We start from the raw sequence: 21334 nt of genomic DNA, 5'->3' as shown, positions 1-21334 counted from the left end.
TTGGATTTTTCAAACATCAAATATGGTTGACTTATTGCATACGGTATGAGAACAACAGTTCAAAACACAAAAACTCAACTTTAACCACTGAACCATGAAAAAGAGGTCAAGGTCAGTTGACACTTACCTGATGGACATGTACACCTTACAATCATGCCATACACTAAATATAGTATAGACCTATTGCGTACAGTATAGAAAAAAGACCAAAACACAACAACTTAACTATACCTTGACATTTGACCTTCAATAGTACATGTCTTTTTATGTTGTAATGTTATACTGTCTTAGGTTATGGTGAATGTTGACGCCTGCATGTTAATACGTTTATACCAGCTACATTTTCATTCACCCGTCCTTAGTCTGTTGTTCAGTGGTTGTCGGGTTTTTTTGGTGGTGGTGGTGGTGGGGGGGGGGGGGGGGGTAGTTTGGTCTTTGGTTTTGCTATCTTTCTTTTTTTCTTTTAATAAAGATTATAGACCTTTGATTTTACTGTTTAATAGTTTTATACTATTCCTTTTTGGACCCTTTATAGCTTGCTGTTCGGTGTGAGCTGAGGCTCTTTGTTGAAGGCCATACTTTTACCTGTAATTGTTATCTTTTTTTAAACATTATGACTAGGATGGAGAGTTGTCTCATTGAAACTCCTACCTTCACCAGGTTCATTGTTGAGACAAAACGGTAAGAATATCAAACGATATGCACGTTCCCCGCGTGTAATCAGTGGGTGACCAAAAGGGAGGGAGTTCTGGGGATTGGAACCCCCTTTTTTAACGGTCAATGCATTTGAATGGGGACATATATTTAGACCCCCTCTTTCCCCTGGGTTGGAACCCCCTCCCTTTTAAAGAAATGCTTGGATCTACGTCTGGTTATTAAGCCCAAAAGCCAAAAGGCATTATTCACAAAATACCAACACTAAAAATCGTCACCTTTTAATTACCAAGAGTGGTTTCAACCTTAAGTATTAGTATAGTTACATAATTTATTCATTAGAATACGGTATATAAGTATACATTAGAAATAACTTTACTAGATAGATGGTACTCTAGGGGACTATATTAAACCTATGTGTTAATAACGCCACGACAACCTGATTCTACGATCAATATAATGTCTTTTACAGCTGACTGATATTATACAATTATGGCCTTCATTAAAATTTTATATCCAAAATTATACAATCACTCGCTGTCGTATTTTGACTTATTCTCTCACGAATTAGAGTCAATCAAGCTATTAGCGCGAATCATGATATGCCATAATGGTGTGTATAAATGAGGTCAAATAATTAATTGGTAAGAAACTAAGTCTAAAAGACAGACACATACATTACCCATAAAACAATGGTTTAAATTGCAATTGGAGAAACAGATCAGTATCTGCCGAACCGATAGCCGGTTATATGGTGTGTATCAGGAACAGCATCTATTTAGCTTAGGCCAACACTATTTGACCCAATATACAACTCAAAATGAAAACTACACTTTATAAGCTGCATGCGTCCGACGTTCTTTTATGGAGTTACCTTCATCAAGAACTCACAAAGCTAAATATTTGAATTCATGGATATATTGAGAACCGAAATAGTTCAGGGATATGTGACCAAAAAGGACCCAAAGTAATAGTCAAATTCAGTTGAAATCTCAATTTCTTACTATCTAATTAAAATTAAATCCTTGAATGCTCCCGATCTGATATGTCGCCTTGATGCGTGACATATCAAGAATAGGAGCACTTCAAGGATTTAATTTTAATTAGATTGAGTTTCATCATTTTTGTCGAGCCATCGACTTTAGTCGAAACAGCGAGACATAGCGATCCTAGATTCCGTCGGCGTCGTCGACGGCGTCCACAAATATTCACTCTGTGGTTAAAGTGAAATTTTAATAACTTTCTTAAACTATCCTGGATTTGTACCAAACTTGGACAGAAGCTTGTTTATGATCATAAGATAGTATACAGAAGTAAATTTTGTAAAATAAAATTCCATTTTTTACGTATTTAAGGACTTAGTTTTTCTGCCAAGAAACATAACATTCACTCTGTGGTTAAAGTTTTTGAAATTGTAATTATTATTTTGATATGATACACCACTGGGTTGATGCCACTGCTGGTGGACGTTTCCCCGAGGGTATCACCAGTCTAGTAGTCAGCACTTCGATGTTGACATGGATATCAATAATGTGGTCATTTTAATTAATTTCCTGTTACAAAACTTTGGATTTTTCGAAAAACTAAGGATTTTCTTGTCCCAGGAATAAATTACCTTAGCCGTATTTGGCACAACTTTTTGGAATTTTGGATCCTTAATGCTCTTTAACTTTGAACTTGTTTGGCTTTATAATTATTTTGATATGAGCGTCACTGATGAGTCTTATGTAGACGATAAGATGATACTTTTTATAACCATATAATAACTTTCTTAAACTAATCTGGATTTGTACCAAACTCTGACAGAAGTTTGTTTATGATCAAAAGCTATAATTTTGTACCTGTCTATCTGTACTTTTAAATGAACTTAGTTTTTCTTTCAGTTGACAAAAAATTTTAAATAGTCTGCAGTTACAGTTTTTAAAACATTTATTAGATTTATAAACTATCCTGGATTTTTACAAAACTTGCACAGAAGCTTCTTACAATCAAAAGATAGTATCAAGAGGAATATTTTTATTGATTTTTCCCTCGTTTTTGTTGAGCCTGCGATGAACAGCAAAAGTACGCGAGAAACTGGGTTCCGCGGAACCCTTACGAATTTTTAAAATTATAAAGAGAGAACTTAAAAGGTTTGATGTAATCATTTCAGCTCCGAAGTATTTAGTACTGAGCTAATAACACCCTCAGGGACTGATAGTCCACCAGCAGTGATATCGATCCATGCAGTGTTTAAAAATTTAAAACTCTTTATAAATTCCATGCGTCCGAAGCTCATTTTTTTAATTGTATTAACTTTCACCGGGAACTCACAAAGCCGAATATTTTAATGCTAATGATGTATAAAAAGTTAAAACATATTCAGCTGAAGAGCTTTTTATCCAAAAATTACCTAACATGCTAAAGTAAAAGGAATATCCAACTAAAGTCAGCTTTGTCCAAAAATATACGAAATACTACATATGGCTGATAAAGATGAAGGGAAAAGGTAGTCTATTAAAACCAGGCGAGCATCATATTTAAGCAAGCTTAGCAGCTAGATAAGAATCAAGAAAATTGAACAAAACCACAAATGGCAACACTTAAAACAACTTGTCATTGAATATAAAAATAAAGAAGATGTGGTATGATTGCCAATGAGACAACTCTCCACAAGAGAGCAAAATAATACAGAAATTAATAATCTGTGTTTTTAAATATAATTATCATATTATTGAGCTTACATGTTTTACAGCTTACGGCATAATTTCTACAACAGATTATAAAGTTCATATAGTTAAATACTTTGGATTGTATGAAGTTAATAAAGATTATTTATTACTCAACTTTTTGTTATTATCAATATCAAATCTCCTCATTTGAAAAACAAACAAGAGAGCATGCTGATTTTACTGATCATGGTTGATTTTAAGTTACAAGTCTTAGAGAAAAGATATAACGTGAAATTAACATTATCAATGTAAGTATAGGTTAAGTTCAGATGAACCCTGTCAAAGAGACATGCACGCCTACCTATAATTTCATTCACCAAATATAGTCAACCTATCGCTGATAACGGTTTAACCATGAACATTTTTTGGAACATTTTATGCAGAAAATGATATTTTGTTTTCGGACATTTCCTCTGTATGCATAAGTGCTTCGCTAGAACCCCCTTTTCAAAAAATAGTCAAGCTGATAAAAATATTCTACGACAAGTATGAATGTAGTGTATTACACAATGAAAAGCTTTATGATTGGTTCTCAGTGGATACAGGCGTCAGACAAGGATGCGAAATCTCTCCTCTTCTCTTCTTTATAGTTGTTGACTGGTGTATGAGATCAACCTTAGGAAATGGAAACACTGGGATAAGATGGACACTCAACTCCTTTCTTGAAGATTTGGACTTTGCAGATGACATTTGCTTACTATCCAGTAACAGAACACAAATGCAAAAGAAAACTTCAAGACTGAATGATATGCCAAACAAACTTGGCCTCAAAATAAACATAGAGAAAACAAAAGTCATGTCAATCAACGAACAATCAAATAAAATTCCAATAAAGATTGGATCCTTTAGTATCGAGGAAATAGAAGACTTTACATACCAAGGCAGTGTAATAAGCAGTGAAAATGGGACCACCAAAGACATCAAATCAAGACTGAGTAAAGCTAGAACATCCTTCTGTCAACCCAGACCAATCTGGAAATCGTCATCTATCTATATATCTATCTTCATATTTCCGCACTCAGTCACAACTTTGACTATAACGCGCCGTTGCATGCGTGGCTTATTTAAAATTTAAAAGAAATACATTTTCAGTAATATTACGTTACATTGCATTGGTGCATAGAAAAATGATGTAAAATATAACAGTGATTTAATAATTTTTTTTGTGGATTGTTATCCTATGTATATTTTTTGGTAAACCTATGTACATGTTATGCAGTTTCTAGAATATTTGTGAACGAGCAGATATAGAAATCTGCTCTTTGAAGCCGTCGACTGTTGTACAAAGGATTGCTGATGAAGGTAGTAGGTTCCATTGTACTATTGTATGTGGATAAAATGAGAACTTGTAAGAATCTTTATTTGTTTGAATTTGTTTAAAGTGGTTGGAATGTTTATGTCTTGTTCTACTGTCTGATTTAACAAGAAGATCTTTAGGGTAGATTGCTATGTGTTGGTGTATAATCTTATAGTGTACCACTAGTCTTGTTTGTATACGTCTCAATTATAATGTTGGCCATTGTAGGTGATCAAGCATATTTGAGATAGAGCTGGTATTGTGATATCTATTACATGTATATATAGCGAGCAGCTCTTCGTTGGACCATCTCAATTTGGTTGATTTGGTTTTTGTTGTGAGGGTCCCAGACGCAAGAGCTGTACTCAAGTTTAGGTCTTACTAATGACATGTATGCCCTTTCTTTAATTTGTTTGGATGAAACTTTAAGGTTACGTTTTAGGGAGCTACCATTTGATTTTTATGGGGGGGGCTAGGATGAAAAATTTTGTCCTGCATTTTTTTTTAGTTGTAATCTCTGTCCTGCCTTTTTATTTTTTATTCTATTCGGTCCTGCCTTTTTTTTTATTAGTTTATCCTGACTTTTTTACCTAAATTGTCATCCTGCCTTTTTTTTTTTGCAAAGTGTCTCATCCTGCCTTTTTTTTGACTCAAAACTCCTGTCCTGCCTATTTTTTTCAAATTTCATCCTAGCCCCCCCATAAAAATCAAATGGTAGCTCCCTTAGGAAATTAAGTTGTCGATTTGCATTAGCTGTTATATTATTTTTGTGTTTATTCCATTTAAGATCAGATTGGATGGTTATGCCTAAACGTTTTGTAGCTGTTTCAGTTTGGAGAATGTGACCATGAAGGATGTAGTCATGGTTGACTGGTTTCTTTTTTTGTGTAATTCTGAGTATGGAACATTTGTCTGGGTGAAATAACATTAACCAGTCTTTTTCCCATTGTGCCGCTGAATTTAAATCCTGTTGTAGTTTGGATGCATCATCTATGTTTTTGATGTTTCTATAGATGATGCTGTCATCGGCAAATAACCTTAAGGTGCTGTGTTGTAAATATTCTTGGAAATCATTTATGTAAATGAGGAATAAGATTGGACCAAGGACAGTGCCCTGTGGCACTCCAGATGTTACCCCAATTTTTGTCTGATTGTAATGTTCTCCATCTAGCATGACTGTTTGTGTACGATGGTGTAAAAAATCACCAATCCATTCCAAGGTATTATGGTCTATGCCGTAGTATTTTAATTTGTAAAGTAACCTTTTGTGAGGGACTTTGTCAAAAGCTTTGGCAAAGTCCTTGTTGTCTCTTGCAAGGTCCTGTATGAAAGATAGTTATTGTGTCACAAGAGCGTTTTGGTCGGAAACCATGTTGAAAATCATATAAAATATTGTTTTTTTTAGATGTTCCATTAATTGACTAGCTATGATATGCTCCATAACTTTGCAAAGTATACATGTTAGTGAAATTGGCCTGTTATTTATGGCATTGTTTTTGTCGCCTTTTTTAATGCAGGACAGACATTTGCATGTTTCCAGTCTGTAGGTATTTTATGAGTGTTAATTGACTTTTGAAAGATGAGTGTGATGATGAGACTAAGATGATTTTTCTCTTCCTTTAATACCTTTCCACATAGTTCATCAGGGCCTGTGGCTTTATTCGGATTAATGTTATGAAGAAGTTTGTTGACGCCCTTTTCTGATATTTTAATTTCATTCATTTGTGGATGTGATGATAAGTTTTTTACTGGTCAATATCATCCCTTGCCAGAAACACAAAACTTAAAATCTACAACAGCAATGTCAAATCTATACTGCTTTATGGCTTAGAATGTTGGAGAATTATACAAACTGACTTCAACAAACTGGCTTCATTCCACAATACCTGCTTGAGAAGTATTGAAGTCCATAGAAGTTAGTAATAACTGGTCCTTGGAGGATAGTTGACTTATTGAAAATCATACATCTTAAACAGATAAATACCTTACTATTTTGACATTGGTCCATTTTATCACAAGCAACCTCTTGTATCTAGACACCATAAGAGCCGGGAAATTCCGAATAATTTACCTATTAATTCCCAGAAAAAAACGTGGTGAAATCTTTGATATTGAAAAACACAATCACTGAAGATATAAGAATTGTCGAAATACTCAACTGGTGACCGTGTGGAAACATACTATTGTTTAATATTATTAATACAGTAAAAAAAATAACAACCTTAGGATTTTTAAAAATGAAAAAAATGAATCAAAATTAAATAGTAGGAAGACATGCATTTGGTGGAATGATGAACTTGAGTTCTCTAATGATAATATGCGGGTCATGCTCTGGCAAAGAAAATCGGAAATATCCAATCGAAGATGATAAAATCAATAGGGTGTGTCCTTACTTTCCATTTTTAAAAAGATAATATGTCACACCTTTTTAATATTTTGATAGTAAAATGCAAGTAAAATAAAAATAGCAACACTTAACTGCATGGAAATAATGCAGAACAATCAGTAAATGAAACACGACTGAAATTACAGAGCCAAACAATCTCAATGAAAATGAGATGTACCAATGCTAATAAACTGAAAACCAAATATTATTGACCTACCATAAGCTGTTCTGCATAAACTAACATAATCACAAACTAATACATGTAAACAAAGCTTAAGTTTCAAAGACAATAGACCATGAGAAGATGGGGCAAAATTATCTCCATGGAAATGAGATGTACCAATAATATTACAACTGCATACCAAATATCATTGACTATCCACTGGTGGTTCACAATAAACATACCTAATAACAAACGTATGCATGTAAAATTGGAAAAGGTTAAAAGATGATTGCCTGAGGGGCAGGGCCAAATAATCTCCATGGAAATGAGAAGCACCAGTGATATTACAACTGAATACCAAATATCATTGAATATCCACAAGTGGTTTTCCATTAAATGACCTATTCACAAACTAATACATGTAAACTAACTTAATCACACACTAATGCATATAAACTAACCTAGTTTCTACGTCAATAGATTATGACCATGACTGATGAGGTGGTTTCTAAATAATCTCCATTGAAATGAATTATTTCAATGCTAATACAACTGCATATCAAATATTATTGACCTACCACTAGTTGTTTCAACATAAATTAGGTTAATTAACCTTATCACAAACTAATAAGATATTTCCATACACCAAATAAAGTAGACCTATTGCATATAATTTTAGAAAAAAAAAGACCAAACTTAAAAACTTTGTACACTGAACCATGAAAATGTGACCTAAGTCAGATGACATCTTCCAGTTGGACATGTACACCTTAGCATCATTCCATACACCAAATATAGAAGACCTATTGCTTATAGAATTTCAATTTGATATATTGACATGACCACAAAACCTAATCTTGTTCACTGATCCATGAAGTAAGGTCAAGGTCAAGCTGTGTGACGGACATAAAGACCTTGCAAGGTATGAACATACTAAATATAGTTTCCTTACGACTCATAATAAGAAAGAAATTAACATTACAATTTTTTTCAACTTTTTTATGAAGTTGTCACTGAACAATGTAAATGAGGTCAAAGACAATGGACATATATGACAGACAGAGATTCATAACATAAGTAATGATAAATCTATATAGAAAGAATGAAGTTCCAGGTCTTCCACCTTCTAAAATATAAGGCTTTTAAGAAGTAAGCTAACGCTGCCGCCAGATCACTTTCCCTATATCGAGTTTCCTGCGACAGAAGTGCATAAATTAAACAAGTTTTTTAAGTCAACAATTTCTAGTGGATAGTACACTACCCTTCTTTTGTCATTGGTTGATTGTGTGGGTCACATTGGTTTCTTTTATAGATTCTAAAATACTGATTATTTTTGTTGCTAACAGTTTTTATATATCAGTAATAGTCCCTTATGATAAGTCTAGGCTAGATGAGAAGGTGTAGACAAAACAGGCAAAACAAACTTTAACAAAGCCTCAATCTATGTGGTTTTGGAATGGTGTTACAACAATGCAAGGTAAAACAAATGTCTATGAATGGTTAGTTCATTTAATCTGAATAAACATTCTTGACCTGTAGCATTGATCTCAATTCAGTGGTTAAATGTATTTGACCATTTAATATCAAACTTTATCTTCTTTTCATTTGTATCTTAAACAATTTTTACATTTCAATCAACTTTTAATTAACATTGATTATTGAATTGAAATAGTTTGATTTTAGAACATGGGTATATTTTTTATACTAAATTACTTGACATGGGCATGGATATATTCTAAAGAATGATCATTTCACAAGTATAGCTGATGGTAAAAATACAACTGACAAAGCCAGTGACAATGGAACTGGATTTTTTACCTTATAATCATAAAATTGTTCAAAGTTAATAAAATGAGTATTTTTATGAATAATGTTGAAATGTCTGAACTGTCTTTTTTTTCTCCAGATGTAAATGCCTTTTCAATAGAAACACAAAGTTGGTCATTCAGGAAAAACATATGATCCATGATCATGGATTTTATTTTTGTTTATTTGCCAAGGAAACTAATTTTATATATAGTACATTGTATATCTAAAATTAAGTAAAAGTACATGTGAGGTACGAATATGAAAATATTCAAATTCATTGTGACATGTCATTCAAAACAATAAGAATACTGTTGTTTTCATATAGAGTGGTGCAAAGTATAAATTGCTATTGATTAAACTGATACTGAATAAATTGGTAGGGCACTTTATTCATTTGATTTGGCATGACCCTTTTAGTGACTTTTATATCTAAGGAACCATAATTCTGTTGACATTCCCTAGACAAGAGATACAGTATAGAAATCAAAAAAGAAAAATAATAATGAATGCAACATTCAAACTAGTGAAAACACTGTTTTGAGACCCTTTTTGACCATTTTCAGGAATAGCAGGGTCCCAATTCTCCAAAAAAAAGCAATATCATAATCAATATAAAAATAAGAAGATGGTATGTTTGCCAATGGATCATCTTTCCACCAGAGACCAAATGGGCCTCTCTTTTGTACAAGGAGAACATACCAATATCTCAAGAGGATCAACTATAAGCAAATTTATTGTCAAAGCATAATGTCTACAGACGTAATACAACAAGCAAGACGACAAAAATGAGGACACAACCATACCATACTATGACCAGAGCTTATTGCAGTTTTGTTCCGTAATAATCATCTTACCACTATAGATGAATGATTGGTACCAGAGTAATAACTATTTTCTGATGGCAATATAAACCTTAAGGTGATTCAGATATTAGAAAGACTAAATTTGTTCTAACAGTTCAGGCAAATCGAAAACTTATTTTGGTTGTAATGGCTAAATACATTGTTCAAATAGAACCAAAAAAAAACACTTGGTTACCACCAAAATTAATATATATGCATGGTCTGACTTCGATCATCACTTTGTGAATAGTTTTTTGTGTTCTGCATTTACAATTTGGTAGACAAAAAAACACATAGCATTGTTCAATAGTCTAATATTTATGACCTTACTCACAATTTCGAAAGAAGCAAATAAAGGGCTCTAAAAATCACCATCAGAAATCCAAACTGTAACTTTGGGTAAAAATTCCACAAAGTTGGGTAAACAACAAACTTAAATTTATCTTACATAAACAAATGGGTCTTGGGAGGACAGCTTTAGGAAAAGTGAAAAATATTATATCTGCTTCATTTAAAATGTTTATGTAATAAGGCTGCAATGCAATGAATTACACATGTGGAATTACACCACTGTTAAAATATCTACAAATACACACATTCTTATTCTTAAGTGAATGGAATCTTGATGATCGCTATAAATATTTCCACAGATATAAAGTGACAATGGTAAGTGATGACACTGTTTTTATCACATATGTAGCACTTAATTCTAGTCTTTCTTTCTTTTAGATTTATCCTATTTGTCTGAACTACTGGCATAGGTTCTTGTCCATGCTCTAGCTGGAAAAAAAAGAGAGAAAACTACATTGAAAAGCTTGTCATGGCACAAAAAGAAAGTAAAATCATACATTAACAATTACAAACCATTGTAGTCATAGAGGAAGATTGCAAGTTCTTAAGGTAACAGCTTGCAGGAAGACTTCCCAAGTTGCAGACCCATTTATTCTGTGCTTGAGAAAGAATAAGCAAATGTTCAACGTTTGACCTAGCCAGGGGTTTAAATCAACAACCTCCATGACTCAGGGTAAGCACACTACTTTGAAACCACTGAGGTTTTTAACATTGATATAGTGGTAACAATGGTATCAACCCCGCCCCCAAGAAAAATCAAGGTTGTTAGAGGAAGTATAAATATACTGCAGACATATAATTTCAATAGTTTTGCATCAAAGGGATTGTTTCACACATTTAAGAAGGGGGACATTTAAAGGGATTATGTCCCACATCTGATTTCATTGTACATGAAATTACTAAGATTAACGAAGCATGCAAGTGCATTTGAATCGATGATTTACACTCATTACAATTGTTATTCTAGCATTAGCTTCATCTTAATAATGCCCTAAATCAGACTGAATTCACTTGCTTTTTATATTAAATATGTGCCAAAACAAATGCCCTTAAAATATTTCTTTCTTCTTCAGAAACAGACATCTGATACACATAAGATGTCAAAATACAGTGTATCCCTAAGTTTGAATTAAGGAAGTACAAAGGTTATTGTTGTTTTTCTGAATTTTTAACCGGATTTTTGTGACAAAAATGTCGGTTATTGATTTGGGGATGTACGGCGGGCGGCCGGGCGGGCGGGCGGCAATCAAATGTTGTCCGTGCATTAACTCATGAACCGTTCAACCAAAGCTTTTAAAATTTTAATATGTTATTACTGACAACTATATGAAGGTCAAGTTCAATAATGGCGATTTTGACTTTTACCGTTCAGGAGTTATGGTTCTTGAAAGGCAGCAATCAAATGTTGTCCGTGCATTAACTCATGAACTGTTCAACCAAAGCTTTTAAAATTTGAATATGTTATTACTGACAACTATACAGAGGTCAAGTTAAATAATGGCGATTTTGACTTTTACCGTTCAGGAGTTATGGTCCTTGAAAGATTGAAAAATGGAGTTTTCAGTCGTGTCCGTGCATTTACTCATGAACTGTTCTACCAAAGCTTCCCAAATTTAAAATGTTTTTACTGATGACAGAATGGAGGTCAAGTTCAATAATGACGATTTTGACTTTTACCGTTCAGGAGTTATGGTTCTTGAAAGATTGAAAAATGGAGTTTCCAGTCGTGTCCGTGCATTTATGCATGAACTGTTCTACCAAAGCTTGCGAAATTTTAATATGCTGTTACTGATGACAAAATGGAGGTCAAGTTCAATAATGACGATTTTGACTTTTACCGTTCAGGAGTTATGGTTCTTGAAAGATTGAAAAATGGTGTTTCCCGTCGTGTCCGTGCATTTTCTCATGAACCATTCAACCAAAACTTTTGAAATTTTAATATGTTGTTACTGATGACAAAATAGAGGTCAAATTCCATAATGACGATTTTGACTTTTACTGTTCAGGAGTTATGGTTCTGAAAAGATCGTAAAATGGCGTTTCCATTCACGTTGTTGCATTTACTCATGAACCATTCAATCTAAGCTTTTCAAATATTATTATTTCAAAATGTTGATACTGATGACAAAATAGAGGTCAAATTTGATATTGATGATTTTCACTTTCACCATGGTTCTTGTGATATTGCCAGGACACAAATAAATGTAAATAAATCCGGTTCGCTGTCGTTGTGACAGCCTCTTGTTTTCAACATATCACAGGGGTATACATGTACTACTATTGCATTTTTTTATTCACCCCTTACATGTATTTTATTGATTTTGTATTTACATTATATCATAGGTTCACTTTTGTTAATATTTCAATGATTCAGTAAAGTCATTTCAATTGATTATTTTATAGTGTGTCTTTCTATGTTGTGATTTACACTATTGTTTCAGATAAGGGTGAAGGTTGGTACCTATTAAAATTTAAACCCTCTGCACCTGTCCTAAGTCAGAAAGCTGATGTTCATTAACTGTCAATTGTTGATGTGGTATACAAGTTTATTGTTTTTAGATTAGACCGTTGTTTTTCCAGTGTAAATGGTTTTACACTAGTAATTTTTGGGCCCCTTTGTAGCTTGCTGTTCTTTGCGAGCCAAAGCTCTGTGTTGAAGAATGTACTTTGACCTGTAATGGATTACTCTTATAAATTGTGACTTGGATGAAGAGTTGTCTCACTGGCACTCATACCACATCTTCTTATATATATCATGTGCCAATCCCAAGCTAGGAGCCTGTTATTCAGTAATTGCCGTTTGCAGCTGTTAAACAAATTTGTTTTTTTACATACATTGTTTTTTGTTTGAATTGTTTAAACTTTGTCATTTAAGAGCCTTTTAAAGCTAGCTATGCTAATGGTTTTGCACATATTGGAGGCCCTTCAGTGACTATACATGTAGTCATAAATGTGTTTTTACACAGTACAATAAATCCTTACCTCTCTCTATAGCCTGTGCTTCATTTGTTTTCCATTCTTCTGCTACATCATTTGCTAAGGGATCATCTGGATTAGGTGCACTTAATAAAGCTTGTATTGATAATAGAACAGTTCTTATCTGTAATGCAGGACTCCATTTATCTGAAAATTAAGTGGACAAACATATATAATCACATTGAAGCCACATGTCCCTTGCCACCTTGTGCTGTTTAATGTCTAATTCCTTTTCTTGCAGCCAATCAATACACAATAATTGGTCAAGTTGTTTAAATCTGGTCATTTGGTATCTGATGTATAGCTGTCTTATTTTTATATTATCATGAACAATACATGTACATGTATGTATGAGGCAAATAGGAATTAGATCTGAAAATGAGTCACAGTATGGTTAAAACTTTTAAATTTTGAAGCTCAATACATGTAGTATATACTACTTCAGACCCTGCATGGATATATATGTATACAAGAGACTATTACAACACATTGCAATATTTAACTACATATATACATTCATAGTTCAAGAGGAATGAATACATGTATGGAAATTTCACAAAATTAGAGATAGAGTACTCTTGAAGACCCTTAATGTCCTGCTGATGGTCTCTAATCAAGGATTAGATAGCATGGACTTTCACTACCATTAAGCAGCTACACTCTGGAACAATATAAGATCAAAACCAAAGTGAACTAAACTACAGAGACAAGTGTATTGATTTACACATATTGATCTGATCTGACCATTTTTATACATTATGCAAATTTTTGTGCCTGTCACAAGTCAGCCTTGTTAGTCTTGTATGTTTTTAAATTTCACTTCATTTATATGTTTTTTGAATTTACTTTGACTTTCATTTTCACTGAACTAGTACAGATTTTTGTTTATGGGCCAGCCAGCCTCCAGGGGCAGGATTTTCACAGTGTGTTGAAAACCCATTGGTGGACCGCTGATTTCTGACCTCTGTTTTCCATTCCTATACAATTGCAAATTTCAAAATACATGTAGTAAAAGCAATGCAAAAATTGCAGAATATTTAGAAACATACCTTTTAATATATCTAGACATATTCTGCCAAGTTTATCTATATTAGGATGATATATTTTAGTCATAAATCTAACTTTCGGTGCAGACATTGGATATTCTTCTGGTAAAAACAATTCTAATTGAAATGTACCATTTTCATAGGGAGACTGTAAATATAAAAATAAAGTATATTTATCAAATACATGTGTGTGGCCAAACTCAAATCTCAATCAGTCATAATATTTCATTTTTCGAAGAAATGAATGCAGTCATATTTATCAGTATAAATTGAAAGGCTAAGTACATGTATATATAAATGAACATTGTGAACATTATGAACATTATACTAATTATCTAATAGTTGTCATCTTGCATGCATTACTTTATTAGTATACTATTTTTAAATAATTATAAACATCTTGACAAATATGGGACACTTTGGGAGTTTTATAAATGTTTTCTTGTAAAAATAATTTTTTTTTTTTTATAATGAATCAAATAATCTGTAATTTGAAGAAACAAGGTTCCAGCTCCCTCAGGCAAAGTTGACCAATTTGTTCATATACATGTAACTCCCACATATATGAAGTTATACATGTACATGTACATCTTTAGCTTGCAAATTTTGGGTTTGATCTTCCCTTATAAAGATAAATTTGTGTTATTCAATAAAACTCAAAAGTACTTTTGATGTACCAAATTTATAAAGTATTATCTACACTGAATATTACATCAATTTTGTGTGTTTGTATTTTGTAAATTATCACGAAAACAAATCAGTTTGCCATTATTCCCTTTCATTTCCTAATAGTGAAAGATAATCTAGATAATCAACCTCCTTCCTGTTACATGTATCAATTTCTATCTACCAGATTTAGTCTAATTCTTCAAGTTATAACTTTTCACTCTACCATTTAAATAAAATATAAGAATTTAAAACTTCCTATGTTATAAAATACAATGTAAAAAAGCAGTCAGAATGGTATACTTTGTCATATAAAATTACCAGTAAAAGGAATTAATTTGATGTACTGTAAAGTGCTTTATATTGGTTTGTGAAATTCACGGTTACTGAGGATACCATCAGCACCATTATTTTATAACTCCTTCTGTACTCTTCTGTGATGAGATGAATGTGATTATGACAGATTTGAAGCGACAGAAATCATGTTCAATACACTGGCCTCACTCATTACATACATGTAGTTTGAATGGCATTTATTGATATTATTAGAAATTATTTAGATAATAACAACTGCGTATTATTTACATGTTCGTTTCCGTATCGTGTAATTTATTTACTTTGACCTGAAGATGAATTCCACTATTATTAGGTAGTGTCAAGTCCCGTCAATACATGTTTATATCATCTGTTCCTGCTCCATACTAGCTGGACTATGTCAAAATGTGTTAAAAGTTAAAACTATTATAGGTCTACATGTAAGTACAGGCTTCAATACAGAGCCTTGTCTCACACCAAACAGCAAGCTATAAACGGCCTATATTTGACTTTGTCTTGAAAATTGGTCTAACAAAATTAATTTATATCATATTCTGTCATTAAAGTACCTCTTTTGGACCATCAACTACTACTTTAAAATATCTTGCATTACATTCATCTGGAATTGCTTTAATACCCTGTACTGGCTCTGTCATCAATCTCTGTGTCTCCTACAAAATATAACTGGATAAATTACTCTGATCATCATTACAACATTAATCTTCATACACATATAAATTGTTCTGTATTCAAAATATATGGGGAATGTGTCCATTAGAAAAATATAACACCCCTGCTTGCATATCACAATATAAAGGGACTTACATTGTGTAACTCAACATGCTCAAGAACTATAAAAGTGACAATGCTCAAATTTGTACTTGATTTGAGTTTGTGGTTATGTAATAAGCATTGTTTATAAGTTTCATAACACTCAGTTGAGGAAAACTTAAGTTAGAGAACGGAAACCAAATTTGGGACGTATAGAGGAACAAAGGATTAAAAATGTAATACCCCCCAGCTACGACACGGGCATAAAAAGTGTGAAACTAAATTTGATCAAAATCAATTAGAAGTTCTGATAGATGACATGGATGGGGTCCTCTAAAAAAAATTAATTGAAAATTATGTGACAAATCCTATCAAACTTAAAATATGTTTTTGAAAAAAAGGATACCACAGTATGAGATACAGTTAAAGTGTCATACCTTACATGATATTTAATTTTAGAGATTTAATTTTATGATTTCACATTTAACCAAACTGTTCCAGGCTAACAATGGCATTTTCTGAAAATTCTTATGAGAATATTGCACAGAAAGTACATTGTACTAACACCAACCAGAATTTATCAAACTTCTTAAGTAACAAATCTGATTTTGTTTTTGGTTTAAATGATGTTTTTTTTTTATAAATTTTGAATCTGCAACTCTTACAATGTCTTACAGGCTGTAATACACTACATAGTATATTATAAATTATATGCTTCTGATATACATGAGGGGGATAGGACCTTTACCGGGACTCCGGGATCAGCTGTTTTTAAGCTTGGAATTTCAGGATTAACCCTTCCAGGATCAGGGAATTCGTTTTTTCGGGATGTCCGGATTTAAATTTATCTAAATTCGGGACCTCGGGATAACGTATTTCAAAGCCCGGGATTTCGGGATCAGGACTCCTCCTACCCCCCCATACATGTATTAGTTTAAAGGAAGGGAGAGCATAAATGGTAGATGGGTCAATTTTGGACTAAACACCATGAGTAACTTTGAACAACACAAGCATATGGTTTCACAAAATTTTGTAGGAAGCAGGACAAATCACCCCACTGGCAAAACGCCCCACACCAAATCGCCCCACTTTTTCACCAACTCGCCCCACTATTAAAAAAATCGCCCCAACCTGGTTAACCAACTCGCCCCACTTTTTAAAAAAATCGCCTCACTTGTGAAAAGGGTTAAATCCAGTTAATTTTTCCCCTGTCAACTCGCCCCACTTATTGAAAAAAAGGAAAAATCTACTTCTATATACAATTTTCAGGTCTACCAACTAGCCGCACTTAAATGAAAACTTATTTTGATTTTTGTAATCTACACAGAATACAAAAAAAATGAAATTTATTAAACTTTTTTAACATTCTTAAAATATAATTGCAAATACATTTTCGTATCATTATTGGAGAATAACTTTATACTTGTAAGCTTAGTTATTTGTATAACAATTGAAAAGAAACCTATTAATTGTATCATAATCATACAATTGATGCGTGATTAACATTTATATATAACTTTATTGCAAAAACAGAGTTTTTAACAGCAATTTGATTTTATAGCACTTCACTTAGGTTTTCAAAGGTATTGACGTGGGCAGGGAAAAAGATGGGATTGCATCTTTTTTATAAGTGGTTTATCTATTTGTCATGAGTGGGGCCAGTTGACAGACTGTATTTCAGCGGGATTTTAACCCTTTTCATAAGGGGGGCATGTTATCAAACCTATTTGCAATGGGAGTTTATCTTTTTCATAAGTGGGGCGAGTTGGTAAACAAGAGTGGGGAAAGTTTGAAAAAAAGTGGCGCGATTAGGTGTGGGGCGATTTGTCATGGATTCATTTTGTATATTTGTGTACCCAGAAATATGTAAAGATAACATAATAAAAATATTTGGCGAATTTTTCAACAAACTGTAACTGTAACGCTTTCGCGTCGATCCGGCCCCACGTCGATCCGGCCCAAGTCGATCCGTCCCACGTCGATCCGGCCCCACGTCGATCCGGCCCAAATGTAAAGTCGATCCGGCCCCAATAAAAAAATATATTTATAAGGAATAAAAATAAAGATATATATTAAAGTAATTCATAAATGTTTATGATTTTTATTATAATGTTAAAGGTGTACGGTAAAAAAAAAAAAAAAAAAATTCTTCAGATGAGTATAAAACAACTAGGTTGATTATGTTTTTATTTTTCAAGTTTTCAAGATTATTGGGTATAATTATATTAAAACAATTCCTTTAAGTAAGTGACAGTGTAAAACTGTTAGTGTAAATGATTTATTAAAAGGTTATGTATATTTATGTGAGTGTCAGAGATAGTTAGTATGTATGATGTTATTGTTATATTTTAGTAGTGCTGATATTATATTTTAGAGTGTGAAAATGTGCATTCAGTGTCATTGTTTTGTTATTTTCTTGCAATAAAGAATAATGGATACTCATATAACTTGTGTTTTTTCTACACACAACTATTCATTGAAAATACTGTCAAATTTATGAAAAATATATCGATATAGGAAGATGTGGTGTGATTGCCAATGAGAAAACTCTCCATCCAAATAACAGTTTATAAAAGTAAACCATTATAGGTTATTATTATATACACCAAACAAAATATCAATCTATAAAGACCTCGTTGATATTATAAAAAAAAAAAACAAGTAAATAGAAGCCTGTGATGTTACCTGAAAAAAATACAATTTATAATTATTATAAACACCAACCTTAACCAGAAGATCAATTAATCAGGATTTGATTTAATTAAGTGATTACAAGTGGCATCACCTTAGTTAACAATCATCAGACAATTGTTGAATAAACAAACCAATTATAGACTAATGATTTGATTAATCAAGTCATTATGATGAGTTAAATTTAATAGGTTCCAGTGGACTAAATATTTATTTAGATATTCTGTGTATGAAAAAAAAGAAAATGAAATCGCCATGAGTTAAAGTTAAAGTTATCATGGAAAATAACTTCATATTTTAAAATATGTTGAAGCTGCCATACAACCAACGACACAATAACAATCATTTTCGTATCGATTTAAAATAGTTCTTTAACTGGTACTCCAATACTTCACTTAATACCTGTTGTCATCCATCATTGGACACTTTTTGCAAATTCCATTTATACTGTGTCACAAATTCCTCCAAGATCAATATAGTTATTTCTTATTTTATTATGGGGCCGGATCGACTTGGGGCCGGATCGACGTGGGCCGGATCGACGTGGGCCGGATTGACTTGGGGCCGGATCGGTTTGGGGCCGGAACGACCGGATACCACTGTAACATATTTTGTTTCCAAAATAAATATTATGCACCTAGACAGCATTAAGAAAAAATACAAATCAAGATGAATGGACCCTGGACAAACAGGTACAAATGTACCTGGGCAAACAAGTACTTGAGCGAATGTGAATCAGGACGAACAGACCCGGATTTGACACAACAACCTTAAAGTGATTGTTGGGATTTGACACAACAACCTGAGACTACTATAACACATGTTATAGTAGTCTCAGCAACAACCTAAAAGTGATTGTTGAATTACATCAACAGTTCAAGTTTCTCAACTTATAGGGTCTAGTGTTGAAGATAACAAATAATAATAAGTTCTTTTATAGTCATATCGGCCTTTTATCCGGATTTTCAAATAGACCGGTAATCGCCAATAAATCGGTATGTCAGACCGATGTCGAAACCAACAGGGGACCAAACCCTGAATTGACATCCAAATTCTTAATCATTTGTTGGACTAATAACTTAAAACAATAATGTTATGGTATTTCTTTTCATCACTGAAAAAAAGGTATTGCCGCAAAACTCGCCATTCACAAAGAAATTGTACATGATGATGTTCAACTCTTCACTCAAAAATGGCAAATCATGTTGTAGACACTGAAGTATGATATCATTTATGAATCCCGACTACTTTATGAGAAATATAATTGGCACCTTTATGATTCGACGGGGTAAATTCCCAGGTACAGTGGCCATTCTTTACTTTTTCTTATAATAAGTCTTGTTTATCTGTTTATGAGAGAACCAGAACGTTTTAAAATGGCGTTTCCCCGGAAGTTAAAAATGGGTATTTCGCCCCAGTGCAACTCGTCCACTATTGTATCTGTTTCACTTTGTTTAAATATGTCACATTAAAAAATGGAATTCAGTAGGATTCAGAATCCTCCTAGTAAAAATCGGAATGTTATCTAGGCATAATAAAGATTTTATCATAACATAAATTCCCAATACCTACTATTCAAGTGGCAGGTGCACTCGACTCCAATCGTAATTGACTAGGCCGGATTGTCAGTTTTCATGTCGAAGAACTCATAGGCGGATCCAGGGGTGGTGGTGTTGGATCCCCTGTAGTGGGAAACATTTGGTTGATTATATAGGGAATCACTGAAGCATGACTTTTTCCCCCTTTAGGAAAAGTTCTGGATCCACCACTGAAGGTATGTGGTTCTCTTCGGGCACTCCGGCTTCCTCAACTGAAATATAAAAAAAATTGACAGCCACGAAATGGCACAATATGACTGAAAAACATCAACCAAGTTGAAACATGGAATATTTTCCCGAGTTTAACGGGTGACTTACCGAATCAGAGTTATTGCTGAGTCTAAATTGTACTTGTATTATTGCATTATACCGAATTCTTCTATCCCTATAATGCATATATTTCTTAATTTTCATTTGCTTTTTATTGATTTTGATATTAACTATTTTTCTTCCCCACCCCACCCCGGCAATATAGAGACAGAAAGCAGTGTCCATACCCACTTCTATTCTTGATTTGGATGTCAATAGGTTCTATTTCATAGTCTTCCGGCATTTTGATCTCACCTGGACCAAAAGTGCCAAGTGAGCTTTTCTCATCATTTCGCGTCCGTCGTCCGTCGTCGTCCGCTAACTTTTAAAAAAAATCTCCTTTCTGAAAGCATGGGCCAAATAAAACCAAACTTGGGGTATCTAGTTTGAAAAATGTATCCGATGAAACTAATGCCGACCGTGCAAGGGCTGTATAGCCTGTCAAGGTCGTTAAAATCTTTCATTTGTTGTTGAAACCATGGAAGTATTATATTGACAATATAATACTTCCATGTTGAAACTAAAGCATTTAAAGCAAATCTGAACGGGGGTGAAAATGTTCATCAGATCAAGACGTATCTGTCCTGAAATTGTCAGACGCATCAGACTACCTGTTGATGGGTTGCTGTCTCAGAATTTGTAATTTTAAGAAAATTTTACATTTTTTGGTTATTATTTTGAGTATTATAATAGATAGAGATAAACTGCAAACAGCAAAATTTTCAGCAAAGTAAGATCTACACATAAGC

The 21334-nt window shown here is 33.2% G+C and overlaps 1 protein-coding gene across 2 annotated transcripts; it reads right to left on the bottom strand.

Moving 5' to 3' along the window:
• Positions 1–9155: 9155 nt before the first annotated feature.
• LOC139513889 (ubiquitin-conjugating enzyme E2 N-like) lies at positions 9156–20098 on the bottom strand. 2 transcript variants are annotated; one of them, XR_011662539.1, is made up of 5 exons: positions 19950–20098; positions 15786–15887; positions 14239–14383; positions 12452–13336; positions 9156–11373 (listed from the first exon to the last, which is right to left on the bottom strand). XR_011662539.1 is itself a non-coding variant. In XM_071302832.1 (5 exons), exons 1-5 carry the CDS (start codon positions 19989–19991, stop codon positions 10599–10601), a joined length of 474 nt encoding a protein of 157 aa, XP_071158933.1. In that variant the 5' UTR covers positions 19992–20098; the 3' UTR covers positions 9156–10598. The 2 variants fall into 2 exon arrangements, 1 of the variants encoding a protein (XP_071158933.1); XM_071302832.1 differs by having other exon boundaries at positions 9156–10642; positions 13196–13336.
• Between the last annotated feature and the right edge of the window lie 1236 nt (positions 20099–21334).

The sequence above is a fragment of the Mytilus edulis genome, chromosome 1 (assembly GCF_963676685.1).
Source record: "Mytilus edulis chromosome 1, xbMytEdul2.2, whole genome shotgun sequence".
In the NCBI taxonomy this organism is placed as follows: domain Eukaryota; kingdom Metazoa; phylum Mollusca; class Bivalvia; order Mytilida; family Mytilidae; genus Mytilus; species Mytilus edulis.
The sequence above is the reverse complement of the archived record's forward strand: the minus strand, read 5'-3'. Positions and strand labels throughout refer to the sequence as shown.